Here is a 27989-nt window from a genome sequence, read left to right on the forward strand (position 1 = left end):
ATGTTCTGGCGGAAAACTTGTGTTTAGTCAAATATCTCCACTTGTCCACGAGCTTCACACGGACAACGTTATCTCTGAACGATGGGGTCGAGATGATTGCAGGACTGAACATGTGGAAACTTGGGAGCAGTGGTGGAAAGTAACTAAGTACATTTACTTAAGTACAGTGTTGAGGTATTTGTACTTGAGTTGAGTATTTGAGTTGAGTTGAGTTGAATTTCGAATACTTTTACTTCTACTCCACTACATCTCAGATCAAAATATTGTACTTTTACTCCACTACATTTATTTGAGAATTGAGTTACTAGTTACTTTGTAGATTTAGTAACAAAATACACATGAAGCACTTCAACCCTTTAGACATTTCGGACATTTGAAAATAGCCGATCTACAAGCTCACAATACGTCTTAATGTGAATGTTTATACATTACAAGGCTTGCTGCAATATACCAGTACAGTACGCCTAATTTCACCTGAAGGGTTGAAGGCACACACAACACACACACACACACACACACACACACACACACACACACACACACACACACACACACACACACACACACACACACACACACGTGCGTGCGTGTGCTGTTCTTGCTCATAACGGGCTCAGTCTCTCTCATCTTGATTCATCCACGGCTTTTCTATGAATTATTGACGAGCACTTAGTGCCTGAGCTGAGTATCCAAACTCATCATCGCTCGCTCCTACACTCTGTGTGTGTGTGTGCGTGCGTGCGTGTATGCGTGTATGCGTGTGTGACACGTGCGTGTGTGTGTGTATGTGTGTGTGTGCGCGTGTGTGTGTGTGTGTGTGTGTGTGTGTGTGTGTGTGTGTGTGTGTGTGTGTGTGTGTGGTGAACTACTCCTTTAAGGTTGGCCATCCTTATGATTTAAAACAAGCAGCACATGTGGTGCAAAGCATGCCCAGCTTGCCTGATGTTGCTGGGGATTATTGTGTGTGTCTGCAATCATGTCAATTTGTGGTAGCCTGGTTCCAGCCCATTATACCCCGCCCACTCTCAGAGTGGACTGTTTCTCTGGTCTGGTGTTGAGTAAATGAATCGGCAGTTTACCGATCCGAAATTGCGGCTCCTCCAATGAGCGCAGGCGGTGGGGGTGGGTCGAATATCCAATCCGCGCAGCAGTTGAAACGATTACATTTCAGGAAGAGCACACACACACCAGGCAGCAGTGGCACACAAACACACATACACACACACTGATTTCACCAAGCTGTTGATTACATGTTTCTGATTACAGTTCTGTGTGGAAGCAGTTACTTGCACCACAGACACACACATGCCACACATGCTCGTGCTCGCACAGACACACACACGCCACACGTGCTCGTGCTCGCACAGACACACACGCGCCGCGCGTGCTCGTGCTCACACGTGCCTGCTCACACAGACACACACACGGTGTTTGTTGCCATGGTGTGTGCTAATGGCTAGCAATTTTGTGTGCACGGAAGAAGCCACAAGTAGGCGGATCCGCTGATCAGTCAAAGTCCCTCCCCTGTAAATCGTTCAGAACAGGGAACAGTGTCAGACTAAAGCGTCAGCTGAGTCGGAAATCAAGCCAACTTTGTGGCACATCTGTCAGTGTTTTCAGGTTTCTGTTTCATTGTGGGAGATGAGGAGGGAATAACTGCTCTGTCTGGTATACGAAAAGTTCCAGGGCATAATGTCTGGAAGTCCATGTATGGAGATAAGGACGTGCATGTGTCAGGAATCCATAGACCCCACCATGTCACACGAGACTGGTGTCATAGAGGGTCTGCAGATGTCAGGGACAGAACGGCCCAAACAGGGAGATATGCACATGGGTGGTGACCCAGCTGAAGTTAGCCACTCACACCCACAGTGTCGTTGTGTGGCAAAGGAGGGAGGGGATAATATTATGATGTCATTATATCGGTGTATTTCAGTTGGGCCTTTTGACTCCGAGGCTTTCAGCTTTCAAGAAGTAACCAAAAATACACAGAGGGAGAAGGGGAGTTTAGAGTAAAGAGTGGGAACCATGTGCATATAAAAACTGTCTCTTTTTCTTTTCAAGTGAATCTCTTTTGAACTCTAAATAACGTCAGATCTGGGATTAATTAATGGAGTGAACTTAAAGTAGGCTATTCAGGTACTACTGGCTATCAGAAATATGGCACTTTCGTTCCAACTTCAGTTGTGGGCGATTATTTATTATTTTTTTCCTGAAAATGTCCTGCAAATGCATTTTTCCACAGGTTTCTTTCCCTGTTTTGCCTTTCTAATTTCTATGGAAAATGGAGCATATTTTTGCGGAAACTCGCAAATGGCAAGAAACCACTCCATTCCCATTGAAAAGCAGAACACACCTTCATAGGTATATTTAAACTTAGAGAAGGTCAGAGAAGGTCATAAAAATAGCAAACATAGCTGATCTACAAGCTCAATGATTCTGCAAATCCCCTTGAAAATCTACTGTCTTGCCAATGGCAGGACGTGTGAAGATTTGAAATGGCACAACTGTAGGCCCAAATGGTGCACTTGTAGTTCAAGAGTGTGGAAATTTACTGAGCAAAATCCTTCGTAAATCAACAAAATACAGCGATAGCCTAAGGAACGATTGCCAGTGAATTTACGGCTTCGGGCGCAAGTGGGAAACAGGTCTCTAGCTACTCTCCAGCACTTCATTGTTTTCTTGGCAATCTGTGTACTTGACCACTTAACCCTGTTGTTAGTTGGATGGAGTTCACATGCCATTTACTCCTATCCTGCACTATGTGTTAGTCACTCTGCCAAATGCATAAATGGTAAATAGAGAGAGAGAGAGAGAGAGAGAGAGAGAGAGAGAGAGAGAGAGAGAGAGAGAGAGAGAGAGAGAGAGAGAGAGGGAGGGAGGGAGGAGGGAGCTAGAAACACCAGTATGCTTTTGGGAACTGTTTTGTCTCCTTTATATCATCATGAACTCAATTGCAGAGATGTTGCAATGTTAGACCTTGGAGAGAGAGAGAGAGAGAGAGAGAGAGAGAGAGAGAGAGAGAGAGAGAGAGAGAGAGAGAGAGAGAGAGAGAGAGAGAGAGAGAGAGAGAGAGAGAGAGAGAGAGAGAGAGGGAAACAGAGAGAGACCAAAGGGAGTAAGAATAGGCACTTAATGAAATATTGACACACAGCTGAGTGCACAGGTCATGAACCTAACCACCACTCAATAAAGCCAAACACACACACACACATACATTTACAGTCCCGTGTTGGGCGTGCATGTGCGCGTGGGTGTGTGCGTGTATCATCTGGGATTGGGGGTTGTAGTGTTAATATTTCTCTGCACTGCTCATACAAGGAGTGTTGCGGAGACCAACTGAAAAAAAAAGAAAAGAGTGTGCTTATGTGGCGGAGAGAGTCACAGCCCCAGCCTTGAAGCCTCAAAAGTCTAGTATCTCCTTCATTCCATAATAATAATAATAATAATAAAACTTTATTTGTATAGCACCTTTCATGACATGAAATGCAGCTCAAAGTGCTTTACAGAGCATAAAATGAAGCACACGTGCTTAACAGAGAAAAAGTAAAATAGAAATAAAAAATACATAAAAAAGAGATAAGTAAAATGATTACAATAAAGCAAGAAAAAATAAAAGCATAGAACATTGAAGAACAATTTCAGAGCCGTGCGGACGTCAATAGCAGCATAGGGATTAAAAAATTTAGCTAAAAGCAAGAGTAAAGAAATAGGTCTTGAGCTGTGCTTTAAAGCTATCCACCGAGGCTGCCTGTCTTAGGTGTAGTGGTAGTTTATTCCAAGCTGTCGGTCCATAGAAGCAGAAAGCTGCTTCACCATATTTTTTATATGTCATTGTTGGCACCTCAAGTAGGTCTGCACTAGAGGACCTGAGTGGGCGGGTTGGAACATATCTATGCAGGCAGTTATAGAGGTACGAAGGTGCCAGACCATTTAGAGCTTTATAAACAAGTAAAAGAATTTTAAAATCAATCCTAAAAACAACCGGGAGCCAGTGTAGCGACGCTAAAACTGGAGTAATATGTTCTCTTATCTTAGTTTTTGTTAAAACTCTGGCTGCTGCATTTTGAACAAGTTGTAATCTGTCAGTTGTTTTCTTTGGCAGACCAGAGAGAAGTGCGTTGCAGTAATCAAGCCGAGAGAAAACAAAAGCGTGGATCAGCGTTTTTGCATCGTTCAGCGACAGATAGGCTCTAATTCGCGCAATATTTCTAAGGTGAAAGAAGGCAATCTTCGTGACATGATTAATGTGTGTATTAAAATTTAATTCAGCATCAATGATCACCCCCAGGTTCTTAACAGAGGTGTTATTTTCTTTAGCCAGGTTACCAAGTCTATTTTATACATAGAGATATCCCTTTGGAGTGATGGTTAAGATATTGGATTTTCACGTGGGAGGCCCGGGTTGGAAGCCCGGGTGGGGAGGTTCGATTCACCTCCGTTACACCTAGCTCTGGGGCACTCAATGCTCAGTGACGTATACATATAGTGGTTCAGGTCAGTGGTGGAAAAAGTACTCAGTTGTTTTACCTCAGTAAAACAAGTATCAATACTACAAGTAGGCCTACGGAATTCAAAATGTACCTGAGTAAAAGTATAAAAGTATTTGGCAGCAATAAGTACTTATAGTACCAAAAGTAAAAGTACAAAACGTTTGAAAATAGCAGATCTACAAGCTCACAACGCGTCGCAGTATAAAATAGGGCTAAAGTGGATTAATGTATGTTTTATAATATAATCATTTATATCTGCAAAGTTACTAGTAACTAAAGTTTTCAAATAATTGTAGTGGAGTAAAAGTACAATATTTGGATCCGAGATGTAGTGGAGTGGAAATTGGAAATACTCAAGTAAAGTACAAATACCTGAGAATTGTACAGTACAAAATGACTTTACATCACTGGTCCTTGCAAATAAAACGTTTGAGAACCACCAGTACTAATAGTGGACTCATAATGTGCCATAACTAGAAAAGTGTGGTTGCCGACATGACTATATTCTGCAGCAAGCTCTCATGTGAAGCTAGACCAATACTCGAGCTAGCTCTATAATGTAAAAACCCATTAAAAAAAACATTTTATCTAGAATTTTTTTCCCCCAGGACTAGTCTGTTGCCCTGTCGGGCAACCACACTAATGATATAGTAAACCAGGGTCATATATATTCTGAAGGAAACCTGGAGACTTGACATTCAGTAATTGTGTTTAGAAAAAGAACAATTGAGATACAAGGTTTTCTGCCCGGCAGCAACAGTATCTTTTTGTTAAATAGGCGTACTGTATGTGTACTGTATTACATGGCTGCTATCTGCTGGAGCAGCAGTTCCCTGTCATAATGGTGTATGCGTACAGTGCTGGGGATTTGCATAGTTACAGTGTGCACCGCAGACCAGGTTGGGTCACTACTGCAGTCACTGCAGTTCTGTTGGCAGCAATTCCTTGTGTTGCCTTCCGTTGCCGTCACGTCCAAAACCGTTACTTTTGTGAAGAGATGGGGGAAGAAAAAGCCTGTGTTCCAATTGTAGTTATTATTTAGTCTCGAGCTCTTGTTAATACTTTTGATTTGGTCCAATATTTAACTCACATTCACACTTGACCACTTTCACTTGGTATAGGGCGGAAGAACCCCGCTCTGGTCTTAGGTTCCATGATTAGTCACTGTCAAGGAATCAACGCTCGGCTGCATGTTCGTTTAAGGAATACATGAACGCGCATTCAGCCTGGCTTTACGATCCCGTCTCGACAAAGTCCCTCCTTCTCAACCTGGCTTGGCGTTAGTGGAACGGAATAAACCAGGCTCTACGGAGCAGGCTTTGTCAAACCTGGATTTGGCGTAAATCCTGGTTTATTTAAATCTACTTTCTGTTACTGAACAAACACTCTACAGCTATCCAAATATAGAGCTCTTTAACACTTATTTCAACCAAAGAAAATCAATTACCGCACCTTTAAAATAGCAGAGATCATACAACGCGTCGCATTGTGAGATTGCAGATCGGCTATTTTTGCTTAGGGCAGTGGTTCTCAACCAGTGGTCCGGGGACCACCAATGGTCCTTGAGGGGTTGGTGACCAAATGGACCCTGATAGATCTTTAACTCTTGAGAGCGTAAAATGAAACCAAATGGACCCATACGGGTCCATTTGGTTTCATTTTACGCTCTCAAGAGTAAAATTATTGTTAAACACCTGTGTTACGTAATTTACACGAATTGTACGCAATTAGAGAATGGTATGGTACCAACATCAATACAGCGTGGAATTGGGGACAAAATCCTATCCAACGATAACCAAATAATTTGTACGTTTTGGGTCTGAGAGGCTAAATCTCATCAAATCGCGGTCCGTGGCTCAAACGCCCAATAAATAATGGACCTCGATATTCTCCGGGGGAGAAGAGAAAAGAAAAGTTGAGATACAAGGTTTCAGGCTGACAGCGGCCATGTGGAACCAATGCCTTGTTGAGCCTGAATGAAAAGACAAGGAAGCAGGTTCCAGCGGCTCAACCAGCTTACAGGAAGAGGGTATTTGTGGGCGTTCGGGGGAGCGTAAAAGAAGCTTCCACACACAGCTTCTTTCTCTCCTCCTCCATCGTAGGACGTGTGTCGCACGCCGGTCCATAAGCTCACAGTATAGTCATGTTTCCATAAACGTATTCGAAAATAGGAAGCTAATTATCAGAAATGCTCATTAAGACAAAGCGAATTTAGCCTGTTTCCATTTGCGGGTGTCATTCGAATTAGCGACGGTCGCGCTGAGTCAGCTGACCCAGCGCGGTCCATCTGAACACAGCGAAGCGCTCCCTACCTCCTTGCCCACCACTGGTTCTGTCGGAGGCTGTCTTTGCACAACAGTCTGTAAAGAGCTACAGCTGGCAGGCTGGCACGTTGTGAAAACGGGAGGAATTTACACACGGTCCGTGTCACATCGTGTGTAACAACCGGTTTGTTTTGTGGGCTAACGCTATATAATGGACGTTAAGCGGCAGGGGGAAAGTGTTAACTTGGAGCGTTGGAGGACGATGTACCAGAACGTCATAATTTACAGGGTTTCCTGCAGGAAAAAAGCTTGGCCAGGGGGGACTTGGCCATGGTTGGACTTGCGCCGAAATGTTTCTATTAATTAAATCATTAGTTTAATTTAATTACCTTCATTTCTATTAATTCTTATTTTTGCCCTCAACATAGGAGGAGAAGTTGCTACACATGAACATGCACATGAACGTGCCCATGATGACGGAAAAGACTACATACATGCTATCATCATTCACATTTATTCAACATTGAATAAATAAATGTTTTTTTTACAGGACAGTGTAACTTTTTTTTTTCTTCAGGTTAATCAGGTTAATCAACCAGCACTTGTGCCATATAAATAGAAGCCTACAGCACTTGGTATGAAAATGTTAAAAGAACCACTGGCAACGTTCGAGAACAACTGTTTGTCCGGCGCGCGACAGACTCTAAATCGGGCTTAAATCCAAGCTGCTTTAACAGCAGCCAGATGCATTCCTGCACATTGGGCAGGGAGGCTGACTAAACAGGAAGGCACAGCGCCAACCACTAAATGATTCATCTCACAGTGGGAATCCCTTTTTGTCTTACACACACGAGGGGGCGTGGGTGCGTAGGCATGATAACGTAGAGCCACAACTCTGCACGCTTTGTTGGCAGGGGGTGCAGGTGAGGTTTGGAGCGGTCGGCAAAGAGCGAACGACTCCAAACATTGCCCCGGGCCCCAAACCCCCAAAAAACCTGTCCCTTTCGCTTTGTACAAGTTTCTCTCTCTCTCTCTCTCTCTCTCTCTCTCTCTCTCTATCTCTCTCTCTCCTTCACCTCCTGCTCTCTCCTCCTCGCTAATAAATTATGTATGCCATCTCCAACTCACTGAGCGCTGCGCTGCTGTTGCTATCTGCTCTAAATTGTTACTCTCTCTCTCCCACTCTCTCCCCTTCCCACTTTCTCTCTCTCTCCCTCACTCTCGCTCTCCCTCTCCCCACTCTCCCTCTTTCCCACCCACACTCTCTCTCTCTCTCTCTCTCTCTCTAATACGCCCCCTTTCTCGTACTCTCTCATTCTCCCTCCTCTCCGTTAAACGCCCTCCTTCTCCATCTCTGCATATCACGCTCTCTCTCTCTCTCTCTCTCTCTCTCTCTCTCTCTCTCTCTCTCTCTCTCTCTCTCTCTCTCTCTCCCTCTCTCTGCTCGGCATAGGACCGGCACATCTCTCCCAGAGTTCCCTGCATCTCAACGCCACACCGCAGGCTTCGCTCCACTACTCTGCCAGCTACCATAGCAACCAGACCCTCGCCCTTAGCGACAGCATCTCAGCCCCTCCGCGCAGCGGCCAGGTCGGGGGAGCCGTGCACAGCTACAACCAGGTAGGAACCAGCTACTGATGAGGACGATGATGATGATGATAAAATCCTCACTTCCACTTTTTTGGGGGGTGAAGACATTTGATGTAGTCGGGACGACAAATAAAAGACAGTACGGCGCCTACTCGGCGTGTAGTTTGCTAAGTCGTAGATGGGATTAAAGTGGATATAATTTCTTCAAACTTATTTCTTTCACTCGAGTCGAGTGCCATGGTCTTTTCTCCAGCTATAAAGGGTGGGAGCTAGATCTGATGTGGGGAGGACGGGAAGGAGGCTGACCGGAGAGCGTGCGTTTGCGCGTGTGTGCCGATCGCTCCACTGGCTCAGGGATTGAGTCTCTATTAAATAAAGTGTGACTCCCGTTCCGACTTAGTGCCAGCCGCACGGATCGGTGCACAAGCCGAGAAGCGCGGCCGCATGCAACACCCCCACCCGCCTCTCAGCTTTCCCCTTCGCCAGCGGTGCCAGCGATCTCGCCCTGCCTCTCTGATAAGCCCCCCGCACCTACTCCCCCCACCCCCCACCTCTTCTTACAGTTACCCCCTCCTCCCCCTCTCTCTCTTTCCTCAGCCCCTGTATCTTTTACTTGCAGAGTGCCTTGGACTTTAGCGATGCAGCTTACAGTACAGAATGGGGAGGGAGGGAGGGAGGGAGGGATGGATGGATGGATGGGTGGATGGATGGTGTGCTTGGCTGGCTTGGCTTTGCAGTTGATCGTACAACAATGTGTTTTGGGTTATTCGTGGCAATGCAACTTTTTGGTTACCCAGTCCTGTATATGTGCTATACATGAGCAGTTTCATTTGAAATTGTGTGAGAATGCCTGTTTGCAGTCGTGTGTGTGTGTGTGTGTGTGTGTGTGTGTGTGTGTGTGTGTGTGTGTGTGTGTGTGTGTGTGTGTGTGTGTGTGTGTGTGTGTGTGTGTGTGTGTGTGTGTGTATATATATATATATAGATAGATAGATAGATAGATAGTTTACGTAGCTCAACACAGCTAATATTGCAAGGTGGTTTCTCCAAATTCAACACAAAATGCCACTTGTAATGAAAACTGATACGTGATGCATAGGCAGACACCGAGTTCTGCCACGACTGCCAGCCTCCTCCTCAGAAATCTTAGCCCATCCCTCATGTGCCGTGGCCTCCCTTTCACTAATATTCTTGGGTTTGTCTTCTGCACCCGACACCCACCAGAGATTTTCCATGGGTTTCAAGTCAAGATACTCTTACAGCTTTCTGCGTCTATCTGTGGAAGCGGAGGGAGAGTCTTTGTCAGTGGTGTGTTCTAGACTTTTTTTGAGGGCATACTATAATCTATGATCCGCGGCTATTCGTGTGGCCAGCGAATACGCCAGTGCATGATGCTACTTTGAAAGGTTCACGAGGGCATACGCTTTTTCAAAAAAAATCTTCACAACATACTCAGTATACCCGCGTGACAGGTAGAACACAGCACTGGTCTTCGTGCGCATGCGCCGACACATGTTTACCGAATATGTATCTACCGTTAGTGGGAATCGAACCCGTAGCCATGCTACCCTACCGACTGAGCTAGCGAGTGGCTGACCAAACCCACTTTTTTGTGTTTTTATCTTTGACAACGTGGATACTAACGCCTCACAGACGACATGGCGTTCTTTTCCTAGGATTTCCGCATACTTCATTGAACAACACGGTGCCGCTTTTCAGTGCGAGAGGAAGCAAAGCAGCACCCGAGCATCACTAAGCCAGCCCCAAGCTCCACTGTAGTCAAGGTGTTCTTCACGGCTTAATGCTTCATGCTTCCTCCTCCAGACATACCCAGGGGTGTCGCACCAAATACTGGGCCCTGGATATAAGGATTCACTGCGGGCCCCCCATTAATGTTCTTTACTCATTTAGACTGGGAACGCATTATTACCCATTATTTTGTGCTTTAACTATTGAAAAATAGCAGATATACAAGCTCACAGCGCGGCACCGAGTGCCGCACTGCAAGCTTGTAGATCTGCTATTTTTAAAAAATTGTGAAATGTTGTCTTTGGATATTTCAAATCCTTCTAAGGTTTTTTGAAAAACCTAAAAAAAACGTATATTCAAAGATTTGCCCACATTTTCACGACTTTTCAAAAATAGCAGATCTACAAGCTCGCAGACTGCCGCGCTGTGAGTATAAAATAATTAAGCCCCCCCCCCCCACCACCACCACTTGTAACTCAGTCCCACTTTCCCCCCCTTGTGACGCCCCTGGACATTGAATCTGAATCTGATCCATACGCCATAGGATTATCTTTACGTTGTAAGCTCAAAGAACAAAACAAAGTCCCAATCGGCTAGAAGGCACTCCTTTTCTTTCGTTGTGCACGTCGACACTTTGTACGCCCGCTAAACAGCAGGACACGATAAAACTTTGTTCATTTGTCCCACTGCACATTCTATGATGCATGTATGCTCGATTCTTTATTGTATACTCTATTATTCATTGACATCATTGTTGTGTTCCGCACCAGGCGGGATGACTATAGCAGTGTTTCTCAAATGGGGGTATGCGTATACCCCTAGGGGTACGCGGGGGTACTGCAGGGGGTACATATGGGCCTATACATAGTATAAATCATGTTAATATTATTCATAGTTGAATAATTAACTACAACTGAATTAGAAGGAGAACATTTACTGTTATGTTTAATGATGACACTTGGAGAAACGCCTGGCAGTTGCTAACCCAAGTTCCATGGTACCAGGCAACTGGGATTGTGTTTGAATGTCGTTTGAATGTAAGTTATTGACATGAAAACTGGACTGAAATGTTATGGCCACAGTGTTGAAAATAAATCTGTTCAGGAGGCACCGTTTGAAACTATCACTCCCTTTCTCATTTTTCGTGATGTTATATTCTTGAAAGTTATTGTTGCATCATATACCACTATGGTTTTAATTGCAGTTTTATATGGAAAATGTTGTCGGGTAAAGGGGGTACTTGGATTCAAAAATCAGGGAAAGGGGGTACTCAAGCCAAAAAATATTGAGAAACACTGCTCTATAGGGTGGAGGGTGGGGCCTATCCATCTGTATTGTGTTACTCTCTGCATAGTCTCGCGTGGCCAGACTGTTGCCTCCGCGATTTGACCAAATGCTCCCGGCATACAGTCTGGCAAACCGGGGAAGAAACGATGAGTGCGAGATAAAGCGGATGTGACGCAACCGCTCCCTTGGTGCAGTAACAATAACATGTCCTGCTGGAAGCGTTAAGTCTCCTTTCAACATTTCTGGGGGCTTTATTTCGTCTTTCTCTGGTGTTGTTGGTGTCACCTCCATGATGTTTTCAAACGTTTTCTTAAACTATACACCCATAACAAGAATAGGCAGCTCGAATGACTTTGTCTGAGCTATTGTGTTTCTGTTATGTTTCCAATGGGACTACAGTTCAGTGCAGCACTGGCTACTTCCGATACTCGCCGTTCGGGAGCTGCTCTTCCAGACTCTATATAGCATTCGGAGATTGTGGAATAGTTGTCTGGCTACGCGAGACTACTCTCTGCAGGTCTACTGTAGGCTACTTCTATGACCTGTATCTGTAACTTTTTTACTGTCTCTGGCGGTTGAATTCTCCCCTTGGGATCAATAAAGGGATCAATCTCTCTTGAATCTTTACTAGCATACCGGTACGCTATATCTGGCTGTCCAAAATGCAAGCAGCAGTAGTATGGTAGGCCAGGGTGACTAACAGCACCTGTCGATATTGTCATTGAAAGCCATTTGCCGTAAAAAACAAAAGAGATCTACAAGCTGACATTGTGTCGCATCTCCGCTTGTCTCCATCTTACCAATCCTCTAGTTCAGGGGTTTTCAAAGTGGGTGATGGGGCACCCTGGGGTGCCGTGACGGCAGTCCATGGGTGCCGCGAGATAATTTGATAATATTTGGAATTTATTTGGACACTTAAATATTTAGTAGCCTATAATTTTACTCATACAAGACTGTCGCATAAAACTAGTGAAAACAGCCGATCTACAAGCACACAACTGTGCTTGTAGATCTGCTGTTTTCACTAATTTAGTACATTTTATAGATGATAAATACAAAACGAACGGTTTTGGACCACGACGATATGCTATGAATATAAGGTGCTGGGAGTGAAAATTATAATGTAGGGGTGCCTCAGATTAAAACAAATATTTATGGGGTGCCCTGAGACAAAAAAAAGTTTGGGAACCCCTGCTCTAGTCTGTCCGCAATTCTTTGGTGGACCTGTGGACGGCCTGTGTTTTGGAAACTTTGGGAGTAATGTTATCCAGGTTGGACAGCTGCACAACAGAAAAGTGGTGCTTTTGGTCATGCTTCACATGACATCACAATGTATAATATAAATGGTGTTATTTTCCCGGCCGATTCCTCGTGAGTCGCGTCACGGCAACCACACTTGCAACACATTATAATAGTCCTGGGGAAACTTTATGTGTTCCTATTCTTTTAGAATAGGAATAAATGTGTTTTTACCTTGATAGGGAATCAATAGGGAATCAATGGGAGTGGGAATCAATAGGGATTCAATGTGAGTGGGAATCAATAGGGAATCAATGGGAGTGGGAATCAATAGGGAATCAATGTGAGTGGGAATCAATAGGGAATCAATGGGAGTGGGAATCAATAGGGATTCAATGTGAGTGGGAATCAATAGGGAATCAATGGGAGTGGGAATCAATAGGGATTCAATGTGAGTGGGAATCAATAGGGAATCAATGGGAGTGGGAATCAATAGGGAATCAATGTGAGTGGGAATCAATAGGGAATCAATGGGAGTGGGAATCAATTGGTCGAGCCACCAATTAATGGGAGTGGTGCTAGCTTGAGTATTGGTCGAGCTTGCGAGACATTTAGCTTGCTGCAGAATATAGTCTTGTCGGCAACCATACTTGCAATTTCCAATTGCATCTTCCTAGTTACATTTATATTCATTGTACAGTATGAGGTTGGATGGTCGGATGGATGGAGTGGGGAAAAACTCCCAAATGTTTTACCTCATATCTTACAGGAACCAATTATTCCCAATTCTCATTTCCTTAACTCTGCAACACGCACAGATGCATGCACACACACACACACGCACGCACGCACGCACGCACACGCACACGCACACGCACACACACACACACACACACACACACACACACACACACGTCATTAAAATATATCGCCTGTGTAGGTGGCAAATGTTCTATCCCTGATTGCTGCGTGCAGTTGACAATTACAAATAATGGACCTGATTTTAGATGAATCATTTGAACCCAGCTATTCAATGAAAACAAATATATTTGCAGGGGTCTGCAGCCTTTTTATCGCTCATAAATGTTTCAATTGAGTACTGTAGGCCTACTTCCCACTAACATGTTTCAGTACACAGCAGGGGTGGGTAATTCTTTTTTTTCCCCATGGGGCCACATGAACAACAGAAAATATCGTGAAGGGCCGGGCCAAAAGGCAGTGCTCCCCACAAGATGTGCTCCCCGCAAACTAAACACACAGATTTACCTCCGATTTCAGTAAATAAATACTTAGCAGTCAAATTTTTGTTGAAAACCCGGCATTCGGCATCGACTTTTCTTTTTTTAGCCACTTTAGCCATTTTTGGTAAGGTGGCAGGTCGTCTTGACTTGTGACCAGTCTGACCACCTTGAGACAATGATCAAATGATCACGCACACGTGTTGATGTACGCATTGCGTCCATATGTATGTGAATAAAAAACTTCGAAATAAAAGCAATGCAGCTTTAGTCCATGCATGAGGTAAAATTTTAAAAAAATTGTTCATTTTGTAATTTGCCATTAACCCTACACAGGCCGGTCAGAGTGAACCAAAGGGCCGCATACGGCCCCCGGGCCGTACAATGCCCAGGTCTGTATTACAGGCTATACTGTAAACAGAGGGCAGAGAGGTAACGGGAAGAGTGGGCACCTAAACATTTTGGCTACCTCTACTGTATGTTAACTCATACTCTTACCTTTTAAAGTAGTCACAGAATATATTCCTATTTTTCGATCACTTCACCAGTGGATCACGGACATGCACAGCATTCTTCTGATCCAGTGGGGAAAAAGCATTTGAGCAAATGTACTTACTTCACACCACTGCCTAAAAGCAACGAGTACAAAACGCTGCAATGTTTTTTTATTTTTCTGTGTGTGTGTTTTTTGGGTATTTCAGATTAATGGGGCCAGTGTTGTTGTGTTGACAGCAGCTCCTGGATAGCTTTATGTAAGCCACCGCTGATGGATTGGTAGGTGCTGCTCTTACATGCAGTGCACACATGTATATACACACACACACACACACACACACACACACACACACACACACACAAAATATGTGAGTGCATGCTTTGTGTGTGTGTGTGTGTGTGTGTGTGTGTGTGTGTGTGTGTGTGTGTGTGTGTGTGTGTGTGTGTGTGTGTGTGTGTGTGTGTGTGTGTGTGTGTGTGTGTGTGTGCCATTTCCCTGGTCCTCAAAAGAAAGAGATTTACAAGCAGAAAAATGTTGGGGTTTGTGTTAACAGGGTTAGGTTTGTGGTTGGGGTTATAGATGTATTTCAGGAGACGATCACTTGGGTTAAGATATACTTTATTGACCAGAATGAAGGCAGAAAGCAAGCATCACACAACATGGCATATTGAGCACCCTACTATAGAGACAGCATAGAATCTAAGTCTATATCTAAGCGCATAGTATTGGCAGCCTACCTTAGCTCTACTATAAGACAGCATAGAATCTATAGCCTAAGTTAGCATGGTTTGGCATGGGGTTCTGCCTCGGGCCATGGCTCGCTGAACCCACGATCCTCATGTTACCATGAGCATCGAGGGCATAATCTAATTACAGCGAGCCCTGGCCCGATACCCCCCGAGGGGGATCTAAGGCAGAACCTGAAGGTGGCGCTGGGGTGGTGGCGGGGCAGTGCTATGCAACAAGACTGAGTCCCACCATCTGACTTCCCTAAGAACTATGGGTAAGGGGGGGGGGCAGGACCTAGTGACCCACCCCCCTCCGCGCGCGCGCTCCCTTGGGACCGCCCCCTGAACTAGCTTTGATCCTTACGAATCGTCGCACTATTTCAGGAGACGATCACTTGGGTTAAGATATACTTTATTGACCAGAATGAAGGCAGAAAGCAAGCATCACACAACATGGCATATTGAGCACCCTACTATAGAGACAGCATAGAATCTAAGTCTATATCTAAGCGCATAGTATTGGCAGCCTACCTTAGCTCTACTATAAGACAGCATAGAATCTATAGCCTAAGTTAGCATGGTTTGGCATGGGGTTCTGCCTCGGGCCATGGCTCGCTGAACCCACGATCCTCATGTTACCATGAGCATCGAGGGCATAATCTAATTACAGCGAGCCCTGGCCCGATACCCCCCAAAACTACAAACCCCCAAAGCACGCCAAAATCTCAGAATCCCATGCCAGTGCTAGCCAACTGCGAGGAAGGCAGCTCTGCTGTGACTCTAGCGATTAAGTTATCATTACTGCGGGGCAAACTATGAACTGCCTTTCCTGCTAACGCAAAAATAATAATTAAGCATATTAGCATCTGGCAGAGCGAATATTACTAAGGCAAAATACTAAGCAAAGATATTGGCAGCTTGCCAAAACGCTATAAGTACTGCTAAAGCAATTTAATAATTAAGAATGTTAGCAGCTGCAGACCGAACCAACGGTGAGGAAGGTGGTACTGCTGACTATAACGATATACTGCAATCTGACTGAAGCCATACTAAAACACCCTAGAGAAAAGCGGGAGCAGCAACATGGACGTATATATATATAGACAGCAGAACCAGAAGCAGCGATGAAACCTTTAATTCATAAACTACAGCGCCATACAGCTTCACATCCTACCTAACTAACACCCCAGCAACCACCTAGCTTTTGCATGATTGAAATATTAAAGCGTAATATTTATCGTGGCCCGCAACCTATCAGGGGCGCGAGCCCCGAGTAACGCAACAGAAGCAGCAAATAAAACCCTATGGAACAACCCTACTAATAGTGCCTGCAGCACTATTAACATCAGCAGCAGAAGCGTTAATTGGAACCATTACGCTTCGGTCAGTCCTGTGTTGTGTGTGCTTGATAGCTTGGCGTGCAGGATCTTGAGTTAGCTGAGGGCACCAGAAGTGCTGGTGGTGTGGCTGCTCCGATCCGGAGAGAATGCAGAGTGAAGAGGGGCGGGCCGCAAATCTGGCAGCTCTCTCCGGGGGTCGTGTGACGAGGACGTCGGGCAGACGGCCCGGTGTTCAGCATGGACATGAAAGGACAGAAGGGAGAGTTAGTTCTGCGACTGACACTGGTGTACCTTCCCTGCTTAAACTGCGAGCTGCAATCTTCAGAGGCCATGTGCTAGTCGCATCTTAAGCCTGGCCTTGGTGACCGCATGTGCTTGCCGCAGAAATTACAATCTTAGCTTTAGCTGACCATAACAATGAAACCGCGCCTAAGGACGCTGACTTTTAGGATCACAGAGAAATTTTCGCAGCCCACGGAGCGCTCTGCAGAGTCTGCTGCTGCACATATGAGAATCTCCACGAGATACGTGGAGATTCTTGACCGTCTTGACCTTTAAAGGCAAGCTATGCAAGCCTAGAGAGCGGCTAAAGCCCAACATTCAGTACAAGTAAGACGCTGCCATGTAACTATGGTTGCCTATTATTAGCAAGCTTAGAGAGCGGCTGAACGCTCACAGAATCGAACAAGCGAATGCGTTGCTATTTACCTGCTAGAGTGTGGCTCCTCAGGGCATCTGGCTGAGCCCGAGGGCGCCCGGAGCGCCGCCGCTGAAGCTGCTCCGCGCCCGGGGCACCGCTGCCGAAACTGCTCCGCTCCGCAGGGAATGCGGCGTGTAGAGAGATGGCGCGACGCCTTCACTCTGGCCCTGCTCCCTCAGTCTCGCGGCGAACCAGCATGCGTCATGGAACAGAAGGTCGTTGGGGCAGACATCGGGCGGACAGCCAGGTGTTTCAGCATGGAAATACAGGACGGAAAAGTGAGTTAGTTCTGCTGCAGAGTTTGCTGATGCACACATAAGAAACTCTACAACCCATCTCTTGACTTTTAAAGTCAAACCATACCAAAACGTGGCCCAACCGATATGCGTAAATTCCCCAGCTTAGAGCGACTGCACCCTGACAGAACTTAACAAGCAAATGCGCTGCTATTTACCTGCTAGAGTCTGGCTCCGCCGTGCTTCCAGGGCAGCCGTCGCTGGCGAGAAAACTGGCTCCCGCCGTTGGCGCTAGAACTGGCGTTCCTTTGCGGCGTGACGGCGGTGTCGGTGTGCCGCTCCCCCCGGAAGATGAGCCTGTGCCCTACGTGCCTCCGTCGTGGGCTCGCGGGCCGCCGGGAAGTCAGGAGGCTGGCGGGCCGGCTGTCCCAAGGCAGCAGCGGAAGCAGCTGTGGCCGTCGCAGCGATACCCTCCGTGGTGCCGACCGACTCCCGACTGGACTCCCAGCCGCACACAGCATTAGACGAAGCTAGAAACATAACCTTCATGACATGATTAGTGGAACCTGCAGCTAAAGCTGCCATGATAACCTGCTGTCCTAGCCGTGGGCCTGCAGCCGCGCCGGCCTGAAGCTGGAATAATAGACAGGATGAATAGCAACCAGCAAGTATTAGCTTTAGCATGAGCTGAAGGAAAACAGTACTGGAGCCAAGTGCAGCGGCTACGGAAACACCACTAGAACATACGGTGTGCTATGTGACCCAGTACTATAACCTTAGTTTACAACAAATATTTGAGTTAAACCCCTTTAACTTCTGAAACACTGGTAGCAGCTTAACATGCAGTAGAAACACCCCGCAGCTGCCGTGCGACGCTGCAAAGACGACCTGCTGTAGCTGTCGCTATGCGTCGGCTTTAGCCCGAAGCTGAAAGATAGACCTGATGTTAGGGTTAGGAAACCTGAAAAATAAACACAATGTTAGGTTAGGAACCTGAAGTTAAAACGTAGACCTGGTGTTAGCTGCGCCCTTATAGCCGCCGCAGCGAGACGCTGTTAAGAAAGTGATTTAGCTGGACCTGTGCCGCTTTAGCCTGGAGCTGCCATACTGGAGCATTAATGACAACATGTTAGCAGAAAACACTCAACACCCTGGTAACAGCTTGACATGCAGTAGAAACAATCACTTGCTGGTTTTTATAGCATTTAGTATAGCAGTACCGCTGACAACTTAGAACTTATCAACTAAAAGCCTACGATGCGAGGAAAAGCTACAGCTGATGGATGCTGAAACTGAAAGAGAATGTTTAGCTGGATGGGAGGGAGGGAGGGTGGTCTATCGAGCATTTAGAGTAGACTACGATTCCCTGCATGCACTAGCGAGTTCAACTGGTGACGTCAGGACAGACAGGCACGACTGTGTTAGCGGAAGCAAAACAAGTTCGCACGTAAACTGTATAGCCTGCGGGTTTTCCTCCTCCCAGGAGCTCACACGGAAAACATCCTTAATAGGCTTCTCAAAGAGAGGCGATTACTGTTTTTAATAGTTCCTCCCGCGAGGGCTTCTACGCCACGGTAAATGGCAGCAGCCCTACTATGGTCCAAGAAGCGACAGGAACCATTTAGTAGCTGCTAAGGTATAGCAACTAGCACCTCATAAGCAGCAGCTGTTTAAGACGGCCAGACAGTGCAAAAAGAGGAAAACATACACATAACCCGAGGCGAGGCAGAAGCAATATAGGCCCCATACTAACTAGATTAAGCACGCTGCGGGCGAAGCTTGCTACTAGCACGACGCCGAGGCTTGGCATGATAGAGAACTACATTTCCCACACGCAGCCTTAGTATTTGCTGCCGAACGTCATGCCGTAAATCACCGCTTGACGTGACTCGGCTAGCTCAGGAGCTAGGTGAACTCTGCCGTTTACAGACACCTGCAACCTACAAACTGAATCCTCCTAGCGTGATTCATTACCTGCTACGGGGCTGTGTTTTCACGCGGGCCGCCGCTCTATGCCTTGACATGGCTAGCACATTGATTTACCAGCTAACAGCATCCTTACCGAAAAAGCCGGCTAGCAATAGCCACCAGCTAGCTCCTAGCTGACTATACATTAAACCTGTTGTTCCGCGCTAGCCGATACGGCCCGCGGCGCGCCGTTGCAAAGTACTGACATGGTTATCGACAAACACAACGACTGAAATTACTTTAACTCATGGTAGCCCAGTAAAGGCCCACCAGGGCACGAAATAAGTTAGCATTTAGCCCGTAGCCACAGCCAACTTCTATGATACTGAGTTTACCTTTAGCAACTTTAGCAAGCCTGTAACACCTTTGAAATAGCTTTAGCAACAAACTGAAAGTACAGAAATCAGCTAGGCACCAGCAACGATAGCAAGAAATCTGAACCTTGAAACAGCAGTTTAGAATTCAGCGATTACCAGAATAACAATCTCAAACTTCCCATACAACCTGGCCAAGAACACAGCTTCTTAGTTTGGCAGCTAAGTTTACAGTTTACAGTTTACAGTTTAGGCATTTAGCAGACGCTTTTAATCCAAAGCGACTTACAATAAGCAGATACAACATCGCAATAATAAACAAGATAATAGGTCAGTACATTAACAGCAATATAACAATGTAAATGGATATCTATCTAGAGAAAAACACAATATAATCAAGTTCTAAAGAAACCTAACAAACAAATGTTAACTAGCTTCATGTATGGTCATTGAACATACATGAATTGAGCGATAGAAAAATAGCAGAAACAGACAGAAATACTCAGCCAAGTTAGGCACCCTCTCCAAGCGGTGGGCAGCAGCACAGCTACCTGCAAGCAACAAGTGTGGCACTTGTGTGTGTACTGCAGCATGGTAGCAAGCAGCAGTGCTATGCAACAAGACTGAGTCCCACCATCTGACTTCCCTAAGAACTATGGGTAAGGGGGGGGGGCAGGACCTAGTGACCCACCCCCCTCCGCGCGCGCGCTCCCTTGGGACCGCCCCCTGAACTAGCTTTGATCCTTACGAATCGTCGCACTATACCTGAGTCATACCTGCTTATACTTAGTAGTAATATACGGTTAAAAATGGCAAATAAATTGTAAAAGTGTCAGTCATAAAATTGCTTTCGTAAAATGTTGATGTCTCACAAGTATAGTAATACAAATGTGTGTATGTGTGCGTGCGTGTGTGCCTGTGTGTGCCTGTGTGCGTGTGTGTGTGTGTGTGTGTGTGTGTGTGTGTGTGTGTGTGTGTGTGTGTGTGTGTGCGTGTGCGTGTGCGTGTGCGTGTGTGCGCGTGCGTGTGCGTGTGCGTGTGTGTGTGTGTGTGTGTGTGTGTTCGTGTGCGTGTGTGTGTGTGTGTGTGATTGATGGAGTGCATGGTGCATCCACTAGTGTGTGAGAGCAGGAGATGTAGCGTGATGCAGTGGTGGCGTGGGGGTATATTTATAAACCCAGAGAGGCCCTGATTTAATAATGCATGGATACACACCACCTCAAACATCCACTGTCTCACTGGATGAACACTCTACTGTACGGGTACTGTAGAGAGAGAGAGAGAGAGAGAGAGAGAGAGAGAGAGAGAGAGAGAGAGAGAGAGAGAGAGAGAGAGAGAGAGAGAGAGAGAGAGAGAGAGAGAGCTTTGAACTACTGTAGCACATAGTCACTCACTACCAGTAAGACGCCCTAAGGCGAGAAGCGAGGTCGCGTGCACATGGGCGCGTCCACGCATCCGCCTGGGTGACAGCAGACTGCTGGGTGAGAGCTGGATGAGCGCTGGCACTTTGGCATGGGATCAACTTTGACAAAAAATAAATAAAAATGCACAGACCTGGTTGGTTGTTTAAGTTGGACAAAATGTGGCCATATTTTCCCAAATATGGAGATTAGACGTTTGATGTCTTACAGTCTTAGACCACATGAGACTGATACAATATGTACATATATGGGCATTCCCAGATATGGGCTTAATTAGTTTGGTTGCTCAACAGGGCAACACACTGTAGTCCTGGGGAAACTTTATTTATTCTAGATAATAAACTTTAATTGTGAACGGGTTTTTACCATAATCAGATGCAATTGGAAATTGGTGGAAAAACATTTGGGAGTGTTTCTAGCTTGAGTATTGGTTGAGCTTCACATGACAGTTAGCTTGCTGCAGAATAACATCGGCAACCACACTTGCAATTTCCAATTGAATCTTTCTAGTATTGATGACATCAGGGATCTCGATATATGGGCATTGCCAGATGGACTTAACACTTATGTTGCAATGATTTTTTCTCTTCAATGTCCCGCGTTGCCATGGTTACCATAGACTTCCATGTAATTGTGCAATTGTGTAAAAAGTGCACGCCCATGCCTAGATGATGCACCACGTGTGTAGATGCTGTTCACAGCTTTCAAACAAAAAAATCCGCTTGGAAATCCGTTCAGGCATTCATGATTTATCACCTCTTTAAGTAAAAAAATGTTTTACTTCTTCCACCACTGACAACCATACCAAACCAATACTATGCCACCTCTCCCTCTCGCTCCCTTTCCCACTCCGGTACCCCATCTGGGCCTCGCACCCCATCCCCGCTCAACCTTTTTTTTGTTTCTTTTTTTTTTTTCTCCGCTCTCCCAGGGCAGAATGTCTGCGATTAAGAATAGCTAACGCCAGATGGTAGGCTAGCTGGCATTACCTTGGGTAACCTTAGCTCACCTCCTTTCAATTAATACTCAGAGTCAGAGTATCCATAATATCCTTGTGTACTTTTCTCAGTGCCACCAAAGTGGAGTACTTATATGGAGACAAAAAGTGGCCTGTGCCTCTCTCTCTCTCTCTCTCTCTCTCTCTCTCTCTCTCCCTGTGTGGGCTCTTCTTCTTCTTTCGTGTATCATCGTCCTTGATCAGTGGCGTCAGTTCAGAAAAAGCTAAGGTATGGCAACATGAGTTACTATAGGGCCCAAGGTGGGGGGCCTGGAATTATCTTATACTTTAGCTATTGAAAAATAGCAGATATACAAGCTCGTAGGTTGTAGATCTGCTATTTTTTAAAAGCCGTGAAAATGTAAAAAACAAAAAAAAACAAAAAAAACCCGCAAATCTTTGAATAATTATATGCAATTTTTAAGCAAACATTTGTAACTCAAATTTTGCTTCTGGGGGCGTCCCTGGAACTAAATATTTTGAGTTGGGGGTCCGTGGCCAAATACATATCATCTTGGGGGTCCTTCAAATGAAATGGTTTGAGCAACACTGACATAGAAACTTAGGTTTTTCAAAAAACCTTAGAAGGATTTGAAATATTGCACACATTTTCAAGATTTTTCAAAAGCTCGCAGAACGGCACTCGGTGCTGCGCTATGAGCTTATGTATCTTTTTTTTTTTTTTTTTTTTTTTTTTTCAATAGTTAAAGCCGGGGCAGGAATTTCATGGAGGCCATGAAGGCCATGGCCGCCGTTGCCCCCCTGTTTGGCCTTGTGCCCCTCCAAAAAATGGCATGCCCTGAGGCCACACTGGCCTTAATGCCCCAGCTGACTGTACCACTTTTTCCTCTGTCTCTGTCTTGTCAATATGTAGACAGTAGACACATATTGTGTCTTTTGTTGAGATTCTGAAATCTTAACTCCCCCGAGTCCCCATCTTAAAACCAATCCAGTGACTTTGATTGGTGCAGGGCTGAGCATGGATCAGATTGTAAATACCATCATTTACTGCATCTAAAATCTTGTTTTATTTGATGGCCTTCCTGCCAAAAAATGGACCACACCAAAGGCCAAGTGGCCTTGCACCTAAAATGATGAGATTCCAGTCCTGGTTAAAGCACAAAATAATGCGTTCCCAGTCTAAATGGGTTAGACCCCCTCCCCCTATGAAGAACATTCATGGGGGCCCGCAGTGAATCCTTGTACCCAGGGCCCAGAACTTGGTGCGACACCCCTGCTAGAATTCCCTTTCAATGGAAGCCATGCAGCGACATCATGATGCAAAGAGACACACAACGTTTGTAGATGGCTGGTATCAACGGCAGCTACACAACTACCAAGTGTTGTTTAACCTTTTCCAATCACCTCTCCACACAATTCCTGCTTGTAATGCATGCAGGTCAACGCATTATTTCAACTCAATCTTTTTAACCCCAGGCTTTATATTTTCCTTTATATTGTTCTTGCTCGTTGGCAGTGGCAGTGGTGTAATTAAGTACTGTACACTACAGTACAACTACTCAAGTACATTTCTAGGAAGGCCCCAGAAAGAAATATATACAAGATGTTAATCTAGGGATCATACTAGTTCAAGGTTTCTATATTGTTATTTGTTACATCTTGTACAGGCATGTAGAAGTAAATTATTATAATAGTTCTGTTTGTTTCCTCAGTTCTCAGATCCTATAAATTCATTGTGAAAACATCACAGCAATTAAAATAAATTTCTACTTGTACCTTCAACTATTTTTAAACGCATGTATTCTTGAATACTTAAGTACATTTAAAAGCAATTACTTCTTTACTCTTACTTGAGTAACATTTTGAATTAGTTACTTTTACTTGTAGGGGAGTACTTTTTGACCGGGAGTATCCGTACTCTTACTCAAGTACGGGGGTCGAGTACTTCGTCCCCTTGATCAACACTTCAACAGCAACTTGGTGACAGATATATCGTAATGTCGGGCAGAAACCTTGTATCTAAAAGTTTCAAATGTATACATTTTTCCGTAAATGAAAGCCCTGCTTCATCATACAAGACAAAGCTAGTGAAAATAGCAGATCTACAAGCACACAATGCAGGGCCGGACATAAATTCGGGCCTGGCATCTTGGCCCAGACTGGCCCACCACAACCACACATAGAAGATCTACAAGTAGGCCAGTCAATCTGAGGTTTGCCCCAAAAGAAATTGCAATAGTAATGGTTCAAGATTTTTTATGATCCTTAGGGGCATCCAAAAAACATGTTAAAAGTTTTCCATTATATTCTTAGTGGATCAAGGTGAATTCAAGGGGTTAAAGTTTGGGTCCGGGTTACTTACAATACAGGAAAAAAAATACCCCAAAAAAATCTTCTTTAAGTAGCATGTGAGGGGTCTAACTAGGGGTTTTTCATGATTCTGAATCCATTGCAAGCATTTGTTTTGCACGAAAAACATTCCTCAGGCAAAAAAACGGGCTCCAAAGAACTGAGCTGACCCCAGAAAAGTGATGACTCATCACCAAACCATAGTTTGTGCCTTTGTGGGTCTATTTTTAGCCCGAGGAATGTTTTTTCGTGCAAAACAAATGCTTACAATGGATTCAGAATCATGAAAAACCCCTAGTTAGACCCCTCACATGCTACTTAAAGAAGACTTTTTTTTTTTGTCTTTTTTTTCTGTATTGTAAGTGAAGGGACCCAAACTTGAACCCCCTGAATTTACCTCGATCCACTAAGAATATAATGGAAAACTTTTTACATGTTTTTTGGATGACCCTAAGGATCATAAAAAACCCTGAATGATTACTATTGCAATTTCTTTTGGGTCAGGCCCTTTTTTAGCTTAGATTGACTGGCCTAAAGCCCACAACTCTTCGAGGCAGCGACACGTTGTGGGTTTGTAACAGCTGTTATATGTTTGAGTGAAACTCCTGGGCCACAGTAGACTGTGATTGGGCTACTAGGCCGGTATTCAGATGATAGACAAGCTAGTGGGTCAAAGAGACTCTGTGGGCCTGTGCTACTGAAGGATTGGCCCTCTTCACTTAGTGGCCGCCCAGCCAAAATATTACCGTAACTATCGCAAAACAGGGGCAGGAAAAAAAATTGGTTTGGTTTTAAAAAAAATATATGAAAAACACGATGCGAGGCATTGTGTGCTTGTAGATTGGCTATTTTCACTAGTTTTAAATCGTTTTTAAAATGATAAATACAAAACGAACGGTTTCGGACATACAAGGTTTCCACCCGACAACGACGATATCTGTGTCACTTTGTAGCTTTCAATCGTTTGTTGCTGCCAGTGTCGACGCAGCATAAAAGCCATGCACAAGTACACGATGTGCGTATATAATCTCTCTCCTTTAGCACAGAGCATGTCGAGATGCATTTGAGTCTAGTGAGTTCTTGTCTTGATAGCACTGTGCACAGCACACTCAACATGAGAAGATGCTGAGAACGCTCAACACAAGTCAGGGGCTCCCTGATGGAATTATATATTTACTGCAGGCTGTTGTGCTTCGCGTTAAATAATGCATGGATATCTCACCAGACACCTACTCACATACACATATATCAGTAAGACTCCCTAATCGGGAGATAAGCGACCGTTGGTCGCTTATCTCCACAAATATCCACAACCTCACGTCATACGGGCAGCCATAGTTACACCTGGAATGTTGAATCTCCATATATGGAGATAACCTACGCATCACACAAAGTCTGACCTCACCAGCCCATGGACGACTTATATCTCCATATACGGAGATGGCCATATATGGAGATACGATGACATCACAGAGTCCACAGCTGATGATGTGGCGTGATGTCATACAATACACAAACAAGCCCTATATAAAGGGGCAATTCTCACCAGGGAAGAGAGCATTCCCCACTAGCTGAGTATCTTAAGATGGTTGGATGTGTGATGTCATACTGATGTCAGCAGTGTGATGTCATACTGATGCGGAGATACAGTATGAGCAGGGCAAAGGTGTGACGTGTGACCGACCGACGGACGGACGGCCGGTGGAGGTTTTGATACTAAACTGCGACCTAGCGGTCGCAATAAAAGCACAGCGGTCACACACGCACGTGCAATGCATGTGCACGCACTCACGCACGCAAAACTGTATTACTATACTTTTGAGGACATAACAATTTGAGGAGGGTCCTTTTTGGAAATGAGTTTTAAAAATGTGTTATTTCTAACCCGAACCCCATAGCCTGACTTTAATTGTGTGCTGGTGTTAATTGCAGATCTACAAGCGTGTGAGCTTGCGCATAATGCTATTTTGGGTGTGCAACGGGAGCGCACGACTGAGTATAAATCAAGCCTAAACACAAAATAACAAAATATGTAACCATAAAACAACCGTTTGTTTTGTAACGACAAGGACGATTGGTCCTCATAAATGACAACTTCTCAGGTTCTGCTATACTTGTAGTTGTGGTGACATTTTTGGCCCTCACAAATATAGCAGTACACACACACACACACACACACACACACACACACACACACACACACACACACACACACACACACACACACACACACACACACAGCCGTATACTCTGCATTGGTAATAACTCAAGTATATGTGCAGAGATAAAAATGGAAAATGACCCCACTAGTCGCGCCACCGGCGCTATTTCCTCTTCCTGTCTGTCAATGTGTTTGTCTTCCCGCTCACCTTACCGTGTGACAGGATCCAGTTAAAATGACCGGCTTCTCCGTTCAGCCCGGCGATAAATCCAACTCCGCGGCGCCCCCTCCTCGAATAAAGCACCGTTGGGGAAGCGTTGGGCGCCATCGTTCTCAGCCGTCAAACCTTAGCTCATCATGAAAAGGAAAAAAAAGAAAGAAGGGAAATGCTGCCCTGGAACTGACATTGAGGCCGTAGCGGGAGATTGGATGTGATATCCTCTGGGCTAACCTTTATTTATTCTGGGAGAGGTTTACCAAGCAGCCATGATCTTTCTCCGCAATGGCCCGGCTCACACAGCGGTCCCGTGACTCTCACAACCATTTTCAGGGCAGCTCCCAGGAGAGACAGCCGCTGGCCGCCGCGTCCACGTCCATGGACGCGGCCGTGGACGCGTCCATGGACGCGGACGCGAAAAAAACGTCCGTGGACGCGAGGCCGCGTCCACGGACGCAAACGGCCGGCCGTCCCGGCCGTGGACGCGGCCGCTGCCGTGGACGCAGACGGCCGGGGACGCGGCCGTGGACGAGGCCGCGGACGTGGACACAAACGGCCGGCCGTGGACGAGTCCATGGACGAGGCCGCGAAAAAAAGGCAGCGAAAAAAGAAAAAAAAGGTGTCTATTGTATGTATTTTTTGATGGAGAATTCAAATATGACCTTCTTTTTTGCATAGGACAACTCTAACCTGCATCAATTGGTATTTTATAATTGCCAATTGTACCCTATCCATCTGAAAAACAAATTGGATGTCTATTGTATGTATTTTTTGATGGAGAATTCAAATATTACCTTCTTTTTGGAATAGGACAACTCTAACCTGCATCAATTGGTATTTTATAATTGCCAATTGTACCCTATCCATCTCAAAAACAAATTGGATGTCTATTGTATGTATTTTTTGATGGGGAATTCAAACGTTACCTTCTTTTCTAGATAGGACAACTCTAACCTGCATCAATTGGTACATCAACCTACTATCTATCTATCTATCTATCTATCTATCTATCTATCCATCTATCCATCTATCCATCTATTTATTTATACTTCACCTTTAGTCCAGAAGAGAGTTCAGCATCAGGAACTTGCACACATGGAACTGTGTCATGACTGTGTCATGGAGCTAAAACAGGGCTATGTTAAATACTCAAAATGACTCTGATGGACCAATCAGGGTGGTGGTGGGGGGAGGGATCAACAATAGACAGAAACTGGATAATGCTTTGTTAACTGTCCCACCTA

General features: G+C 45.2%; 1 protein-coding gene across 1 annotated transcript in view; it reads left to right on the forward strand.

Annotated features, from left to right (window-relative positions):
• ctnnd2a (catenin (cadherin-associated protein), delta 2a) overlaps window positions 1-27989 on the forward strand; it is a gene marked incomplete at both ends in the record, with an annotated part of 625519 nt that overhangs the window by 226318 nt on the left and 371212 nt on the right. Inside the window, one exon of the mRNA XM_080752281.1 lies at window positions 8211-8377. Within this exon, the coding sequence (XP_080608407.1) occupies window positions 8211-8377 (167 nt within the window). The remainder of the gene's footprint in view (window positions 1-8210; window positions 8378-27989) is intronic.

The sequence above is a fragment of the Nannobrachium achirus genome (genome assembly GCF_963921795.1).
Source record: "Nannobrachium achirus genome assembly, chromosome: 21".
Lineage (NCBI taxonomy): Eukaryota > Metazoa > Chordata > Actinopteri > Myctophiformes > Myctophidae > Nannobrachium > Nannobrachium achirus.